Source organism: Crinia signifera, chromosome 4, assembly GCF_055691185.1.
Source record: "Crinia signifera chromosome 4, ASM5569118v1, whole genome shotgun sequence".
In the NCBI taxonomy this organism is placed as follows: Eukaryota; Metazoa; Chordata; class Amphibia; order Anura; family Myobatrachidae; genus Crinia; species Crinia signifera.
The window spans coordinates 106,809,769-106,822,138 of NC_139220.1; the positions used below are offsets into that span (position 1 = coordinate 106,809,769).

At 43.4% G+C, this 12,370-nt stretch overlaps 1 protein-coding gene across 1 annotated transcript; it reads left to right on the forward strand.

Annotated features, from left to right (window-relative positions):
- The first annotated feature begins 5,158 nt into the window (after positions 1-5,158).
- On the forward strand, positions 5,159-11,486 carry TMED9 (transmembrane p24 trafficking protein 9). Its single transcript, XM_083182155.1, has 5 exons — positions 5,159-5,339; positions 6,917-7,017; positions 7,102-7,227; positions 9,574-9,720; positions 10,428-11,486. Exons 1-5 carry the CDS (start codon positions 5,210-5,212, stop codon positions 10,575-10,577), a joined length of 654 nt encoding a protein of 217 aa, XP_083038281.1. The 5' UTR covers positions 5,159-5,209; the 3' UTR covers positions 10,578-11,486.
- Positions 11,487-12,370: the final 884 nt, after the last annotated feature.

The following is a 12,370-nucleotide window of genomic DNA, read 5'->3' on the forward strand; positions in this document are numbered from 1 at the left end:
CGAGGAAGCCGCGATGAGCGCAAGATCCCAGGCTGCAGTGGAGGAGATCTCGCTCCACAGAGGGCCATCAGGTACTGTCAACAGAGCAGCTCCGCTGCTAATCCTTGGGGCATCCTCTCTGGAGTAGACCGGACATGTCATGGGACTGTGCAGATCTGGGGGGGATCCGGGACCCGCAGAGATGCACAGGATTATTAGTACTGGGTGTGGCGGCCCGCCATTTTAAACCCCTTGGCAATGAGCAGGTTAACCCCTGGCAGACCATGGTTAATCCCATAGCACAGTGGTTCCCAAACTTTTTGAATCACGGCACCCTAAAGTATCAGAATATTTTTCATGGCACTCCTAGGCCAAAAGTTGGTTACTAATTTCAGGAAAAATATTTAAAAAGTTGTGATTTAAATGTTTTCCTTAGGTCAACTTATGTGGTGAGAAACATGATTCACTTCTGTATACCCACATATTATTAATTGGAAGCCACAAACACTGATTTTGCCTTTTTCATTGGCCATAAATAACTTGAATTGGTTCTGGACCACCAACCTGAGGCACCCCTGCAAGTGCTCCAAGGCACCCCATGGAGCCTAGGCGCACAGTTTGGGAACCACTGCCAAAGCATTACCCCTGGAAAAGCATGTTAACCCCTGGCAGACCATATTAACCAGTGGCGATTTTTACCTATGGGCTGCAACCCCCCCCCAGGTAAAATCTTCCATTGTAGTGAAGACAGATGCAGTCTGTGAGACTTCACTGTGACTGGCAGTAACTTCCTATTGGAAGTCCGACCTGCCAGTCACCAAGGCAGTCCCGTTGGGAGGTGTTCCCTCCCTCCGGGACACCTTGCTGCGGGCTGCTGTGTTAAAATGGCAATTGCGCATGGGCAGTACCTATATTGGTACTGCGCACGAGCTGGTCACGGTGCCTGTCATTTATATTGTACAGGTGCCGGGACCAAGATCGCTTCTATGGGCTGTTGCCGAAGCAGCCCATAGAAGCTGGCCATATGCGCAGTACATATGTTTGTACTGCGCATGCGCCAGTCCCGGCGCCTGTCATAGGACAGGTGCTGGGGACTGTGAGGAGGGAGGAGAGCGGAAGGTCGGAGCTGCCACTGATATTAACCCCTGGCATCAAGCATGAAACCCACAGCAACGAGCATGTAGGTAAGCAGAACTTATGTGGCATGATATGAAATTACGGCTTTTGGTTTTATATGTAATGAACATATGGTATAATGTGTAATGGACATTATGGCGTGTGGTATATGTAATGGGCATTATATCATTATTAGTTTATCTGGCTCCTATATTTTCATCCTGGTTCCTAGATTTTAAAGAAATTTGTCGAGCCCTGCCCTAACAGCAAAACTGGAGTAGTTTGGACATACCTGGCCCTGTCCTAGTGTATTTTACTCTAAAATTAATTGTATCCCCTAACTTCTAGCATTTAATTGTACACCATATCTGCATTGTAGTCTTTTATCTATGTAAAGCAGTGGTAGCTGTCTCTGATTTGCTTATTAAGTATTTGATCTGGCAACAGATTCAACATGTTGCTGCCCATCGGTGCCTCCAATATATGGTTCTGCAGGGAAAGTGCTATGTAGTATTATTGCTACATATAATACTAATTACTATTATCCTAGTACTATAAGGTCTTTAAATCGAGTACATTATATGAAGTCACAGAGGGCAATGCAGCACCTCTAGTTTATCATCACCAACACCACCACCACATGACTGCACTGGACATCCAGTAAAACAAATTGTACAAAAACCCAAATCAGACTTGGGAAAAAAACCAAAGATGTGTTGCACAAATAAGAGATAGTAGGATGAACATTGTTTGTGAGATTCAGTTAACCATTTGAGTGCTAACATCTGAGAGATGTGCAGAATATCCACTAAAAATGCTGATGTTGCATAAATTGGTTATATAAAATCAAATTACAAATGTGTAAAAATAAAATGTGTTTCCTATATAAGGTAAACATTACAGGTCATTAGGAGGACTAAAAATGGTTGCTTGGCAATTTTCCCACCTAGTTTCACATTCACTTGGTACTCCAAGGGTTAAGAATCCAGAATGCATATATTCTCTAGTGTTAAGATGTACAGGTAAACAGGCAAATTGGGGGCGATTCTATTGTAGAGAGTGCAAATTAATTGTTGTGCCTTTCCAGCGCAAATGCAGCAGTGGCTGACATTTCTATCTGCAGCCTTCCATGGTGGTAAGCAGAAATGTGTTAAAATTGACTCGAATTGTGACCCAACTGGGACTTTTAAAATTGCGGGTTTAGCAACTTTGTGCAGTTAAACCAGTACTTCTGGGTCAAACTTGGGCTTCATGCATACAGTATGCATGTGCAATTAGTCGATAATTGTTCGATTTGTGAATTCTTTAGTTAGTGATCCATGCGGAATTAGGCCCGTAGTTACTAAAGAGTTATGGAAAAAGTTAAATTCCTGATCATAATTGAGATGGGTGACAAGGTGACCATGACCCAGTTAGAAAAGGAGATAGGCTTCTTATTGGCATCTGTCTGCTTAATACGCCTCGAAAAGCTTTGCATAAGCAAAGTTTCTGCATGTTGTGTGCTCGATCAGCTGACTCGAGAGCAGAAGGGGGCTCTGGTGGTTCAATGTTGTAACATGCTGGTGTGTACACACTTGTACAATGTGCATGAGATTTTGACTATATAGTCAAAATCTCATCTGGATCTCATGCAGATTGTATGGGTTTTAACCCTTGCGATCCCGATGCTCGCTCCCGTATCGCAACCAGAAAGTCTTGGCTGCATAGACTAAATAGTGCAGATCTGCACTATATAGTCTAAATTGTATGCAGATAGTCTAAATTGTATACATAGTTGAAATTGTAATATAGTCTAAATTTTACAAGTGTGTACCTTGTGATTTGATGGTTGTTACTCTAGAAGATCGTTATTGGTGATGAATCCTGGATCCACAGTTTTGACCCAGAGACTAAACAGTGGACCCAGTGGATCCCAGTTGAAGGTATGCTGCCACAGAAGGTCTGACATGAGTGCAGCATGGCCAAACAGATGTTGACTGCTTTTGTGGTCAAGACTGGTCATGTAACTACCATACCACTCGTGCCACAGGGCATTGTCACTTATGATGGTATGCCAACCAATGCTTGCCGCAAGTACTGGAAGCCATTTTGCAGATGATGTTCAAGAACTCTTGGTCATGGAACCTGCCCCCAAGTCCAGGAAAGTTTTGAATTTCCAGGAACTTGATCATCTGTGGTACAGTCCAGATCATTGTGTTCCCACCGATAAAAGCAGTCACATATCTTGTTAAATGTATATAGGCACATGAATATCCCACCACATGCTTTAATGGGTACTTATGTAATATCTGGGCTCCCGTTTTTCTTATGAGACCGCGTCCCCTCGCGGGGCTCGCTGCGCTCACCACGCTTCGGGCACGGTGGCTCGCTGCGCTCGCCACACTATATAAAATCAACTCCATGCGTAGTTGGATAGTAGGGGTATGAAAAAATGGGGTGCATTTAACATGGGAGCCCAGATTATACATAAGTACCCTTTAATGTCTACCAAAGTTTACATTAAAAAAAATCCTCATCTTTATTTATTATTCATTAACTTTCTTATATAGCGCACACATATTCAGCAGCGCTTTACAGAGAATATTCGAACATTCAAATCAGTCCCTGCCCCAGTGGAGCTTACAATCTATATTGCGGCCACAGCTTACACTATGGAACTTACGTAGCCTAACCCGCACCACCACCCTGGGTCCACACCACCCTCCTGTGTCCATGTCACCATCTATTTATTACCTTCAGTAAAGTTGTGGCAAGCGAAGTGGGGACTATGTAAAAACCGGACCGGACTAGACTCCGGACCGCCGGACAGGACATCAAAATCTGCAGTCCGGAGCTTATAGGGTCCGGTCCGGGGGGTGTCCTGTTGTGGGGTGTCTTGTCCAGGGGGGTCCCTGTGATAGCTATCATCAGGGACATGGGGAAGGGGAGATTACAGCCTCCCCCTGTGGTCCGGACCGTCCGGTTTTTGCTACATGCCCGGACCATACAGGGAGACTTTATTCTACCCCTCCTCCTCTACCTAGTGACAGGTGTCACAGGCAGCCCCCCAGGACAGGACACCCCCGGACAGGACACCACCCGGACCGGACGCTACAAGCTCCAAAATGCAGAGTTTGATGTCTGGTCCGGCGGTCCGGGGGTTTTGTCCTGGTCCGGTTTTTACCCATACCCAGCGAAGTGGAACGAGCCACCAAGCCCGAAGCGTTGCGACGTAGCTGATAACGTAACTGGTGTAAGCTGTGGCCGCAAAGATGAGGAAGTACCAAAAAAATAATAGCTGGCATGGCGAGCAAAGATTAAAGCCCCAAGCCTGCATTTAGCATAAGCACGAACATGCGTTTTCCAACCACAGCGCAATAGTATGGGTATGGGTGAAAACCAAACCAGGACAAAACCCCCGGACCGCCGGACCAGACATCAAACTCTGCATTTTGGAGCTTGTATCGTCCAGTCTGGGGGGTGTCCAGTCCGGGGGTGTCCTGTCCGGGGGGGCTGCCTGTCACACCTCTCACCAGGGAGAGGAGCAGGGGGAGAATAAAGCCTCCCTGCATGGTCCGGGCATGTAGCAAAAACCGGACGGTCCGGACCACACAGGGAGGCTGTAATCACCCCTTCCCCATGTCTCTGGTGATAGCTATCACAGGGATCCCCCTGAACAAGACACCCCCCGGACAGGACACCCCCCGGACCGGACCCTATGAGCTCCGGACTGCAGATTTTGATGTCCTGTCCGGCGGTCCGGAGTCTAGTCCGGTCCGGTTTTTACATAGTCCCCAATAGTATTCATCACCCTTTCTAACTTCGGTTTATTTACTACTAACTACAAAAATGATGAATAGTAGCAATCGCGATAAGCCTGCTAGCCTACAGTCACTGCCGCCTTGGCTGACAGTGTGACACATGAGAGACGCTGCTGCAGCAGCTGTGCCTCTGCTGTCACTGTAGTCTACAGTGTACACTTGCCACTGCATGACGTCACGACGAGCGATACTTGGCCACGCCCCATTGCAGTGTGGGCGGTTGGACGGCGCTGATTGGCCGGCGGGTTGGACGTGGCAGCCGGTGTACAGCTTCCTCAGCTTCCGGTGTTGCTCTGTTCTGGCCATACTTGAAAATGGCTGGCGCCTGGTTCCTGCTGTCTCTCGCCGCCTGTGTGGGCCCGACCGCCTCCCTGTACTTCCACATCGGGGAGACAGAGAAGAAGTGTTTTATTGAGGAGATTCCCGATGAGACCATGGTGATAGGTGAGGCGCAGGGCAGCAGTACCGCACTCCCCTCCTACCTTATCTTGGGCACATTAGGGGCAGTGACCCACTCTGTACGTGTGTGTGAGAGATACTATTATGTTTCCTATCCCCATGAATTGTTATTTCATGATGTGTAGCTGGCTACACGCGGTGTGGAGTGCAGGGACACACATATACCTTACATGGGTAATATCTTGACAGTGCACATAGTGACAGCCTTTGTACTCATACTCTATCATACATTATGCATGACTGTCCTGGCAGTGAGACAAATGACCATCACACAGAGGGATATGTTTAAAGCCTGATCATATTATTTGTCTGATTTGTAGTGCCTATTGTCAGTATGTTTTCATAAGGTTATCGTTGGTATACCTTTTGCCACTCTATATAGCCCATAAATGTTATATTACCCCTTTTTCCACTGCCTTGAAAAAAAATCTGGGCTTTTGCCCAGTCAAAAGCCGGAACGATTATCTGCAGACTGCACATGCTCTGCATTCAAATTGTGCTTGCACCAAGGTGCTGTGGCATAGCTGCACACAATAAGGAAGACTCCACATAGTGATTGGCAGGAAGTGACAGTTTGGGGGGTGTTAACAGGGAGAGGCTGCAAGAAGGCAGGTGTATAATGTCTGTTTTCAGGGCATGTATCTGATGACAGCTGCAATTCCTAGCTTACAAAAACATGGTGCCTGCGTTGTTACTGTTACAGCTAGTCTGTGTAGCCACAGAACTACAGCAGTCGATGTTTCCCGATCTTGCATACAGGCTGCGTTTGCATATACGAAATCGCTCTTCAAATTTGAAGGAAAAAACAGCACTTGCAGTTACATTAGTGTCCGTCTCTGAATGAGGCCATTGGTACGAGCATTTGCTAGTCTATACCTTTTACACACTTTAGAGTGCCTGTATCTGTTTATCGCTCATCAAGATCTTTTCACACATTGTTACATTTTGTATTTTATAAACTGAATAGGAATGCACTTTGCTTAGTTGAACAAATGAAGCTGGTTCTGTTTGCTTTATAAGGCCACCTGATCTAGTTTAAACTATCAAATGTTATTCCACTCATTCATGAATGTATGTTTACCTTTGTACAATATCACATGTTTGGTATTGGATTTCAATGTATGCAGTTCGTTAGGCTGCAAGCCAATCGGTTACTTTCTGCTGACAGCGGCTGGTTGGTGCTACTTGCAGTAGGATAGCTCAAGATCAAGTCAACTTCGCGTAGGAGCAAATCCAAGCCCAATGTTTTGTTTGATCAACTCAAAATAAAGGCTGTCAAATTATTTCCATAAACCAGCCTGATTTGTTTTCTTAGATCCTGTGAGGTTTTTTTTAGATGTAGACCATATACATTTATTTTTATTTTTTTAAATTAATGATAATCTTTAAAGAGGTTTAACAATAGTATTACTAGACTAGTTTTAACATTGCAAACCAAAGGAAAGCTAAGCACTAATGTGCTCGTTTTCTTGATGTTAATGCTTCTTTAGATAATTGCTACTAATGTAATTAAGCAGGTTCAAAGCAGTGAAGTGTGCTCACTGCAATCTATGATGTTGCAGGTAACTACCGCACCCAGTTGTATGACAAGCAGAGGGAAGAGTATTTGCCAGCTACACCTGGGCTTGGCATGTTTGTGGAGGTGAAGGATCCAGATGATAAGGTAATTAATACATCCCCTTCCACCTGCTGCGGCTGTCTTATTTTATCTTTTATGCTATACTAATGCTTTTGCAACTCATTTTAGGTCATCCTCTCTCGTCAGTATGGCTCAGAGGGACGTTTCACCTTCACCTCACATACCCCTGGAGAACACCAGATATGCCTGCATTCTAACTCTTCCAAATTTGCTCTGTTTGCTGGTGGCATGTTGGTGAGTATACAGGTTATGTAAAAGTGCTCATTCTAGCATCTTTCAGAACCCATGCAGTTCTTCCCTGCCCGAGGTGTCGCTCTGTGCTGTGTGTGGTGCTTCTAGCACAGTGTGGTCTGAATTTCTGCACTGATATGCAGACCAGACCTGCACTAGAAGCACCACATCAGAGAGCTACAGCCCACACAGGGAAGAGGCACTGCATGGGTTTTCAACCCTGCTAGAATGAGCACCATGAAAATAGTTTAGCATATGCACTATGTTAGTATTCTACTACAGTGCAAGTACACTGGATGTATACCAAGGCTGATGGATAAATACACGTCAACCTCCCAAATAGCTGGAATTGTTTAAATATAAAAAACACAGCAAAATATTAACATACACGTTCCTAGACATGTTGGTCAATTTAATGGTTTCATATAGTTGAATATGCTCCGATTATGTAAACCATATTGAACATATACAAGTTACTATATAATTGTACAACTATATATTGATTTCTTAATTTTTCTTATTTCCGAATCTATAGCCAAATTATCCATGTCACACTTGGCAATATATCTTGCTTCACTGAAATAATGTGTAACCCTCTGTGGGTTGTATGTCAGGGAAAAATGTATCCACTCTGTTGATTTGTTTGTTGTGCTCGGGTGACAGTGAGGATTTTTCTGGATCCCTCACTGGGGATTCAGCTGTCACTCAAGGCTGTGTCGCATGGACAAACTGGCAGGAACAGTACAACACGAGCTGATCAGTTTCTGAGGGAGAAAAACACTGTCATTGCCAGCCAGAGACTGCTGTTCGCTCCTTAAATGACTGACCCTCCAGAGCCATAATCGGTATAGCTGTAGACATTAGAGTGGGCATATATGAAGTAGCAGACAACCTCCCAAACCCTCAATAACCTACTGTGGTTGGCGGTGAGTAGCTGAGTCTGCACAAAGCCGTTCGCTCCTACGGGATTGGAGCCTGTCTAGTCAGCTGTGGACAGGCTGATTGCTGTTGCTGCCGCTGTTTGCAGGAAGTGAGATCCACTGCCTCCCTCCAATCTCTGCTCCACCTAACATAGGCGCTGGGGAGCACCGGGAGCTGCTGAGGTTGCCGAGAGACCCACTCCATTCCACACCCTGATGCCGCAGGGAGAGGCTGCTCAGCCCACCGACAAGAGCGCTGACTCCATTCAAAGATCCACCCACCGCTAATTACACGCCTCCTCCACTGATATCATTACCTGCTTATGAGGATTGACAGCAGCTTAGCTCCGCCCACCGCTAATTACAGCTCAGAGCGAAAAAGCGACAGCGCCCAAGTAGTGACAAAGGGATTGAAATCCATATTAGAGTGAAGAGCCTTGGGTGTACAAGTTTTACAGGCAGTCTGCTTCAAAACGTACAGCCTATATTAAAGCATCCTGACAGCATAGGTTCAGCAACGCTGCAAGAAGGGTGAGAACTGCTTAATTAATAATATTTTCCCTTCATAGGAGATTGGTCAGAATTGAAGGATAGAGACCATTCCCTCATTGCTTTTAAGCTGTTTAGTCTGGAAATAACAGTGCTGAAACAAGTACTTTACAATAGTCTTGTGTGTCCATCCAAATCCTTTAATTTATTAAGTTATTTTGTTACTTTTGTATATAGAAGAACAGACTTTAAAGAGAACAAGAAAAGGTTGATTGGATTAAATACTTTTTATATACACATTAGTATCCAAGTCTAATGCTTTTCAGCACTTTCATCTAGAGTTTCACGGAAAGGCAAACTAAACAGCGTATTTATATCAGTTGAATATACAATGGGCCCCATCGTGCGCCAACTAAAATATTAATACAATGCATTGTATGGGTGTTTACTTTTAACTGGCCAGTTAATTGCTATTATAGCAAATGTGATTTTTTTTGTACTGCATGCATACATTTATGTATAGCGGTTTTAAGGGTAGATTAGAGATATATTTGAGTTGATTGATATCTGTATATTGAAGGTACTATAACAACTGTTCTGTTTACTATTTGTAACTTAATACAATTGCTAACATGTACAATAAATATACTTACCATAATTGGGTCCTCTAGTCCATATGCTGATGCAGGGATCCTGAAATAAAGAACAGCAGGGGTTAGAATAGTAGTGAGGAGCATCACTACTATACGTAGGTTTCCCAAGCCGCCTAGGTTTCAAATTGACTTGGGTGAAGGCACTAGCATACCTATAATTAACCTTTCCATGAGGGTTACAAATGTCTTTGTTTTTTTTTGTTTTTTTTTCTCTTCATACCATCGTTTTTTTAATCCCCATCTCTAACATGATTCCATGTTCCATGAAATGTTTGCTTTTTCTGCAGAGGGTTCACCTTGATATTCAGGTTGGGGAACATGCCAATGATTATGCCCAGATTGCTGCCAAGGACAAACTGAGTGAGCTGCAGCTCCGTGTTCGACAACTGATAGAGCAAGTGGAACAGATTCAAAAGGAACAAAACTACCAGAGAGTAAGGATGTACTTTTCTAGCATAGCAAATATATTATTTATTGCATTCTGTAGTCAAATTGGTTTACTGTCAGGTGCTCTTCTCCCTTGCGGGGTTCCATGACTCCAATAGAGGGAGAATAGAACCTGCGGCGAGCTGCAGAGCCCGCAATGGGCATTTTAGTGCCCCCTCAGAGTACTGGTGTTCGGGATTCCAATGTCAGAAAAATACTGATCATGGGAATCACGACTGTCAGAGCGTCATAGCACACCCGAGTTAAAAGCTTTGCTTAGTGTACAGGTTTACTTAGGAAAGGTTCAAAATTTGTAGTATTTATTGCTATTAATGTTACCTGTATTAAGATGCACTTTGATAAGGTCACCTTTTGAGTTCACAACAGTGTTCAGGAGATACATATATGTAATCAAATGAAACCATAAACTAAAGGCAATTAGGTTTACTATTTTCATTGTTTTGCATTATGACGCAAGCACTAGTCTTTCCTTTTTGAGCTTGGGGTATATTTATTAAAGTGTGAGGCTTTTAGAAGTGACTGTTAACCAACCAATAAGATTTTAGCTATTATCCTCAAGTAGGTGCTAGATAAATCAGTAGAATCTGATTTAGTTGCTATGGGCCCCAAAAAAACCACCCACACTTAAATATACCCCATGTTCTTTAACTTTCAGTAATAACCATTTGCAATCTATTATCACTTGTTGTTTTAGTGGAGAGAAGAACGGTTCCGACAGACTAGCGAGAGCACCAACCAGCGTGTCCTGTGGTGGTCCATTGCTCAGACTTTCATACTTGTGTCCATTGGAGTTTGGCAGATGAGGCATCTTAAGAGTTTCTTTGAAGCAAAAAAACTGGTGTAGAGTACATCAAGAGTTTGTTGTGCCAGAAGTCTTGGACCCATCTCCAACTAGGCGTCTTCCACTTCTAGAACCTACAGGACTATACATGGAACTGTGTTACATGGTGACTCCAGCACTTGGGACCCAAGCACTGGTTGGATATTCAATGTCCCGAGTAATAGCAGAAAGTATATAAGCTCTCCTAAAAAAATAAAAAAAGAGGTTTTTGCTGTTTGGCGATCATCACTAGTATTCAGTTACTGAAAAATGTTTTAATATTTTTTTTTGGGCTTAAACTTTCTATGAATCATGAACTGATACAGCCACCAAAAACAAGTGTTTTTTTTTTTTTGTTTTTTTTTCCTTTTTTTTTTTTTTTTTTTTTTGTATTCAATCTGCTAATCAGGGAAGCCATACTTGCAGTAGACTCCATGTTTTTGTCTATATACCTAATTGTTTTTATGGTGACGTTTGGGTTAATTTTATGTGCTTTTTAACTTGACTGAGGGTTCTTGAGCTTTGTTTCTATAGAGATGAGCACAGGATAATACGGCATCTGCTACTTTGGTCTGCACTCTGTTGCATGAACCTGCCACAGCAGTTTATGGATCACCTGATTCAACTGGCATATACAGCTGAGGGAGAGGAGCTACATTTCACAAGGATCCAACCTGGCAGCTTCTGCACCTCTGTCAAAATAAGATTTTGTAAATGGTCTTGGGTTTAATTGCACTTGCCAAATTATGCCACCTGCAGTAATGTTCTCTCAGAGACTTTCTTAACTTTGGCTCCATGTGATGTTTGGGGAATTGAGCCACTGGGCTCCCAGGTTACACTGATCCTGTAGTTACTGAATTTGAATGTCTGTTTTTTTGGGTTTTGTTTTTCCATATTTTGGTACAAATAAATGAAAAACAAAATATTCCTCCATTTTTGTCTCATGGGTTTTTTATATTTGTGCTAATGTGATCATTCACAACTGTGTATGCACCAATATTTAGAACCACTTGGGGCTTCTGTGTATATTAATTATATTTGTCAGATGGGTGTGGTATGTCGACGTTTTGCATGTAGACAATGAAATTTCAACATCCGGGTGGCCCTTATATGCTGCAGTGGGTCTCAAGCATGATTATTATCCAATGTTACGACGTTACCCATGTCAACATTGTTACTGTCAACTCTTTGACTACATCCCTGCAGTCAATAATGGTGGGCTAAATGTATAGAAGAGTGACCAGGTTAACCCTTCCTGATATATTTGAGAAAGGAGTCCTGTATAAAAAAAAAAAGTATGTATAATTTAGATCAGGGGCACCTAAATGGGACAGCAAACTTACAAATAGGGTAAATGTTTTAGGGGGGGGGCATGAAAAACTGGCACATGTGTATGCGGTTCCACGCATAGCTATTGCCTGATTTGATTTATACAGTACAGCATGCAGTATATAGTGATCACCAGTGTTCAGAGGAGACTAAATGTGACAAATTGCTCAGTAAACATAGCTGTTGCAGCTCTGTGTGCTGAGCGATCTGGGCTTAACTGCATCGCTAAGCACAGGTGCTCAGTCGCCCTGTGTACACGGGGCTTAATAGTGGCCATAAGCAAAGTATTTTATGTTCTTTTTAAAGTCAGATTTTTTTTAATCCCTTTTTGCATGATTAGTATTGGGAAGGGGTGAAACAGAGATTTTGCAGGTACTTTGCGGCCACAGCTTACGCCAGTTATGTTAGCTGCTTTCAGAATAGCATCATCGTCCCCTCACGGGCTCATTTCGCTCGCCACAACTTTACTAGAGGTGATAGATGGTGGC

Bases quoted from the DNA above. Each gene is read 5' to 3' on its own strand.
- TMED9 (XM_083182155.1), top strand. From the start codon at position 5,210: ATGGCTGGCGCCTGGTTCCTGCTGTCTCTCGCCGCCTGTGTGGGCCCG. The intron at 7,228-9,573 runs GTGAGTATACAG...CTTTTTCTGCAG, and splicing joins TGTTTGCTGGTGGCATGTTG to AGGGTTCACCTTGATATTCA. The intron at 9,721-10,427 runs GTAAGGATGTAC...TTGTTGTTTTAG, and splicing joins AGGAACAAAACTACCAGAGA to TGGAGAGAAGAACGGTTCCG.